This window comes from Otolemur garnettii, unplaced genomic scaffold (assembly GCF_000181295.1).
Source record: "Otolemur garnettii isolate 467f Iridium unplaced genomic scaffold, OtoGar3 scaffold00027, whole genome shotgun sequence".
NCBI classification, from domain to species: Eukaryota; Metazoa; Chordata; class Mammalia; order Primates; family Galagidae; genus Otolemur; species Otolemur garnettii.
In genome coordinates this window covers 12526797-12533196 of record NW_003852422.1, presented here as the reverse complement: position 1 = coordinate 12533196, position 6400 = coordinate 12526797, and the positions used below count along the sequence as shown (strand labels likewise).

General features: G+C 33.0%; 1 protein-coding gene across 1 annotated transcript in view; it reads right to left on the bottom strand.

The window, feature by feature from the left end:
* Position 1: 1 nt before the first annotated feature.
* The window catches only part of VPS4B (vacuolar protein sorting 4 homolog B), a 27186-nt gene continuing 20787 nt past the window's right edge, over positions 2-6400 (bottom strand). Inside the window, exons 6-10 of the mRNA XM_012804272.2 lie at positions 6307-6400; positions 5708-5789; positions 3989-4208; positions 2110-2250; positions 2-333 (exon numbers count right to left, since the gene is read on the bottom strand). Coding sequence (XP_012659726.1) covers positions 232-333; positions 2110-2250; positions 3989-4208; positions 5708-5789; positions 6307-6400 — 639 coding nt within the window. The 3' untranslated portion in view covers positions 2-231. The remainder of the gene's footprint in view (positions 334-2109; positions 2251-3988; positions 4209-5707; positions 5790-6306) is intronic.

The following is a 6400-nucleotide window of genomic DNA, read 5'->3' as shown; positions in this document are numbered from 1 at the left end:
GTATCACTCATTTCTTTATAACCTATTATTTTATACTTTTTGTTAATAGGAGCATTTGATACATAATGGAGAAAAAGTACAATATAAAACTTAAAGGAACTCTGAAGTAAGATGTATAATTTCCCTGTGGTAAAGGAGTTTCACTGGAAATAATCTGGATGCTATTCAAGAAAGGCGAAAATATCTATGAAAGAAACAATACATATGGTAAACATCCTCGTCATCTTTGGTTTAGCCTTCTTGACCAAAATCTTCTGTAAACTTCTTTAATTTCAACAAGTCGTGTTCATTGACTGTAGGTTTTGTGTTAGAGAGTGACCGCAACATATCCGACTGTCAGAGAAAAGAAGGGAGGAGGGTTATATTAATGATAGATTGAAGAAATTAAAAAAATCATTGCACCATCATTATTATTACTAACTTTAATCTAAATCTGCAGTTTGCCCTAAGATATTGACAATTAAACTCCCTTATTCTTTCTAAAAGATATCTTTGATACGTTATTCTTTTGTGTTGAAACTTCCGATTTCTTTCCCTGAATTCATCAAAACCTTTCCGTGGCTTCCCATTACCTATCAGAAGTATAATCCTCTTAGCTTGAGGACTTAGCTCCTCCAAGGTATATTCATGATCTATTTTCTGGCCTTATCTGTTTTTCTTAAACAAGAGATTAGTTTTCTAAGTAAGTACAATTCAAAAGGAATGTGGGTATTCACTTAAACTTAAATAAAGGAGAATATTATTTTGGTAAAATCAACTAATCAGAATTTAAAAAGAATTAGTTAAAATTAAGATTGAAATGGTAAGAAAATATGCTTGTATCAGAGATTCATTAAAAAACTAATTTTTAAGCTATTATCTCCTGTAAAGAGCATGGAAAATAATGAGAGACCACTCTTAAGTTACTGTCAATTTTTCAAAGCTGGACAGAGAGCACAAACTTAAATATATCAAGGACTGACACTCAGATAAACACTATGATTAATTAGCATAAATATATAGATGTGTACATACATACATATATATCTATATGACTATGTCTGCATAGCATACAAATATTTCTGCTCTGGAAGTTATTGTTAAACTTACCATAAAGTTCTTCGAAAAATCTATCACTATCACAGAAAATTTTAAAAATTGAGAGCGTTCATTAAAAAGAAAACATCATCAATATAAATTTTCAATCTCCCTAAGCTTTCCAAAAACAATATACCTTACAAAACAATAAAGACCTACAATTAATTCCTCAATAAAAACCATAAAAATGTTATTTTTGTAATAAAAGTTGTTTAAATTTATTTAAAATTTTTAAGAACTGCCATTACTTAAACTTTCTATGGAACCTAGAAAAGTAAAACAGAAAAAAAAAAAAAAAACCTCCTTGAATACAGTGATACAAGCATTAGCATTTCTGATTATTTTTTTAACAATGTGAGATTCAGGGAAAAATTTTTCACTAATTCTACTTTTTAGTTAAGTCTTGACAGTAATTTATATATATGTAAGCATTTTGAAAATAATATTAACGTATAAGACTTAAAGTCAGAAACCTTTATTTAAAAAAAAATTAGCTTTTAGCCTTTTCACTTACAAGTTTCATCAAAGCCCAAGAAAGTATTTTAAAAATAATTTTTGGCTGGTAGTTCATGCCTGTAATTCCAGCACTTTGGGAGGCCAAAATGGTAAGATCTCTTGAGCCCAGGAGTTGGCTATGATCCTGCCACTGTACTCTAGCTTGGGTAACAGAGCAAGACCTTGTCTCTACAAAAAAATCTTTAAAATAATTTTTAAAATATTTTAAGTTCAATTATTCATTCATTCAGTGAGAGACAGGGTCTTATGCTATTGCCCAAATTAGAGTACAGCGGCATCATGGTCGCTCACTGCATCTCCAAACCCCTGAGCTGAAGTGACCCTCCTACCTTCGCCTCCCAAAGTGTTAGGAGAAACGAAAACAGGTGCGAACCATGAGTCAACAGTATTAAATAAAGATGCCTGTTCATACTAACATTTCCCAGCAAGTTACATATTAATGGAAAATTTTATTTTTGGCAAATTATAAAATATAATGTTTTAAATGTTTTCTTAAAAACAAATAAAATTTCGAACCATGGAAACCACTGGCTCCAAAAGTTTATCCCCAGGGACATCCATCCATGTCATTTCAATGGCACCAGGGTCGCCTGGAGAGCAGGGTGTTAGAAGATCATCTACGAGACTGTTAGGGTCAGCTCGGGAAGGTCCACGAACCTGAAATAAATAGCAACCTGAAATATTTACTTGAACAAATTAAATACACATTAAGATTTAGGCCAACAATAGGAAAGTTAAAAATGTATTAATATTTTTGTATGTTTGGTTTAAATATTTACTCCTGAAAAAAACTGAGAATATACAACAAAGAGTAGTTTTCTCTAGGTAACAGGATAGAGTTTTGGTTGGTTTTAGTTTTTTTCTTGATGATTTTCTATGTTTTGAAATTTCCTACCAAAAATTACTTATATACATGCAGAAAATGAGTTAAAAAAAAAAAAAAAGAAGAAGAAGCAAGAGTTACCTGTGGCTAAACTTTCCATTTTTTCCTTCTACTTCTTAAAAGTGATAGTAATCTTAGAGACCAAAAATAGACCCAAATAAATAATTCTTGTAAGTTGCTTTGCTGTCCATTACTGAGAAAATTCTATGATATTTGGCAGCTTTAGTTTAAAATTACCGAATCTTTTTGTCTGTCAACAAAAACTCTTTCAAATATAAGCACAAAATTAAATATTAAATGTAACTGCAATGTCATTTTATGATGTGTAATGTGTTTTATTTTATTCTTTAGAGACAGAGTCTCACTTTATCACCCTGGGTAGAGTGCCCTGGCATCACAGCTTGCAGCAACCTCCAACTCCTGGGCTTAGGCAATTCTCTTGCCTTAGCCTCTCAAATAGCTAGGACTACAGGTACCCACCACCATGCCCGGCTATTTGTTGTTGTTGTTGCAGTTTGACCAGGGCCAGATTCCAACCCGCTACCCTTGGTATATGGGGTCAGCACCCTACCCAGTAAGCCACAGATGCTGCCCATGTAATATATTTTAGATGGCAAATAAATTTGTATCATATTGGGGGCTATTTCAGATCTGTTTTAGAATGATTAACTTTAAGTATTATTTCACAATTGGTGTAGGTGTGGAGAAATACACATTCTTACTTTACTTATTACGTATATTTTATTGTCTGTCTTTCCTCACAAAAATTTCAGCTGCATGAGGTCAGGGATTTTTGTCCTTTTTGACTGCTATTTATTCTGATCTACCTCTGGGGTCCAGATCAACCAGGGGGGTCCAGCCATTTTTCTTTTCTGCTGCACCCTAGAAGAATAACTTGTCTCAGACCAAACATTAAATACAAAAACACTAATGAAAGCTAATGAGCAAAAAACAAAACAAAGGCCCATGCATAGTTTCTGCAATATCTGACAACAAAGATAAGCAAAACAGTCCTCAAATAATCTGCAGGTGGCCCAATCCCCTGCTGGATAAATAAAAAAAATAAACAGGCAAAAATTATTTTTGCTAATTGAAATAATTAGCCTTAAAAAGAGTAAAGGATGGGTGGTGCCTGTGGCTCAAAGGAGTAGGGCACTGGCCCTATATGCTGGAGGTAATGGGTTCAAACCCAGCCCTGGCCAAAAACTGCAAAAAAAAAAAATAATAATAATAAATAAATAAATAAAATAAATAAAAATAAAAGAGTAAAGGATGGAGCCACTGAGATGTCTACTATAACTGGTGATCCATAGTCACTGAGAAATTTAAGACACATTAAGACTATTGATAATGGCTATTCATAAATAAACTTGATTGGATAATTTATTTCAGTGAAACAGACATAAATTTCTATTACATAAACCTGCTTACTGTAAGTACTTATAACACACTGAAATGCTTCCAAATTCTTTGAATACAAAATATACGAAAGGATAGATATAGGAGACCTACCTTTTTAAAATGAGTAGCTGACTGCACTTTTCTAACAGGCTGCATAAGTGCATCACGTACAATGATGCTTATATCTGCCCCTGAATAACCGTCAGTTTTCTTCCCAAGTTCTCGGAAGTCTGTTTCTGTTAGACTGTTCTGAGTGGTCCCCAGGTGCAATTTAAACATTGCTGCTCGGGCATGGGCTTCCGGCAAAGGAATATAAATTCGTTTTTCAAATCTTAAAAGATAAATTACATCAAGGATATTATACTTAATTTTAATTGAAAATTAAGGTATTTTTAAGAAGAAACAGGTATTTAGCTATTCTCAATTGCAACAATTTGAGTTGAATAGTTAGGTGAATCTATATGTGCCAAGGTTAAACATAGATATTTAGGCTAGATAAAGGGAGAATGTCCAGAACACATTAACACGTTGACTGCCACACTAGAAAAACAATGTCCTTGAGACCATGGTGTTTTATCAGGTCAAGAGACCTAATGACCTAAGAGACATTAGGTCAAAAGCATATATATGCTTTTCAAGGCCTCACGATCACAACTCTAGCAACTCACAGGGCATGTAATGTGTAGAAACAAACAAAATCAAAATAGCCAGGGAACTACCTTGGAGGGTTTAGTCTTTCTCACATGACTTTCGTGTTATTTTGACCATTGTGTTTATTCGTCTAGAATTCATGACATAAAAAGGCATGCCCTAGAGGATTAGTTTCTCATGGAATTGTACTCTGAACTCTTGATCCAGGAAGGGGTTAAGATTAACAATTTTAAATAGGAGTTGATAATTAGTTCCCTAAATTTAAAACAGTAAAATTACTCAAAATCTTATAGAATATGCATGTATTTATTTCACAAAAATATTCATGCAATTATAATGAATATATTCAGAACAAATAATTCCATATTATAAACATTATATTAATAATAATTCTGCTTTTCTTCTTAGAATTTTAGTATATGGAGACAGGAATAAGCAATGAGGGACAATTTAAGTGGCTGGTCTGTACAGACTTTACTCTCTTAGGTAACTCTCTGTGGCAATGAGGGCAATGACAATTTTAAAAGTTTCTATGACCTCTAGAGATAAGTTTAGAATTAAGCCATTATTCAAAAGTATCCAGCACATTTGCTTTTTTGGTATTAGAAAGTAATCTAGCATCTTGGCAAACCATGATGAATAGCATTAAATGTAGCAAAAATGCAGCGCTAATTTTTACCATACAAAATTAAATGCTTAAAATGCATAAAACCATGAAGCAGTGGAAGGTGAGGCATCAGCATGCCTTTCTTACACCTGAAGTTTCATATTCAACTTAAAAAAGAGAAATTTTTTTAGTAAAAAATCTACCTTGGTTATCGTACTTTGACTTATATAATGGCCATTTTACTAAAATTTTATATATGAAAGGATTTTACAGAAATACCAAACTGTAACTGTAAATTTTTGAAGCATCAGTGCCTGCTAAGCTTAATCTGAACTAAAGGTTAAGCCTTAGGTAATGTATTTTCCAGTGTGAAAGACTGCAGTGTATGGAAATCTTCTGTCTTTGATACAGCAGGCAAGCAAACAAGTGCATAACCTCCCCCCTCTTTTCCCAAGGCAGGAGAGCAACTTCTGTGAAATGTGATCAGAATGACTCCTCACTCTAAAAAGAGGAATTATCATTTCCTTTGTTGTATCTGCAGCAGAAATAAGGAATTTACTGGATCATCATACCTTCGCCTAATGGCAGAATCCAGAACCCAGGGTATATTTGTAGCTCCCAGAACCAAAATTCCATCATTGTCCACACCAACCCCTGCATTAAAATAGGTAATATTTTAAATAATTTGTCATTTTAAACTAAATCTCTTCCCCATGTTCTATTAAGAAATGCGGGCTTTAACACTAAAGTGTCTCATCTTTAGAGTCTCTGTCTGAAAAAATTATATTTACTCAAATATGACACTATTGCAATATGATGCAAATATGTTCCCAAGAGTAAAATCTCCTAAATTGTGGACAATACCAGCAGTATTCTTTCCAAAATGGCTCTTAAAAGATTTCAGTTGAAGTCTACATATTACTTTTACTAATACTGTTCCAAATATGTTACAGCAAAATTTAATCTCTTTACTATTTGTATAAGTGAGCCCTACGAGATGATTACAACTGGGTAAAATTATGTAGGCATATGGAACCTATCAGAAGGAAACATGGCATAATGATCAGTTTATTAAGAGTGGAGAAATTCTGCTTGAGTTTTTCCCCCATTATTGTTAGAAAATAACAGTTATACAATAAACAGGGACAATTTTAAAAATCAGTAATATTACCTTGCATTTGAACTAGGAACTCTGTCTTAATTCTACGTGCAGCTTCACTTTCATTTTCACTTCTTGAACCACACAAAGAATCAATTTCATCAAT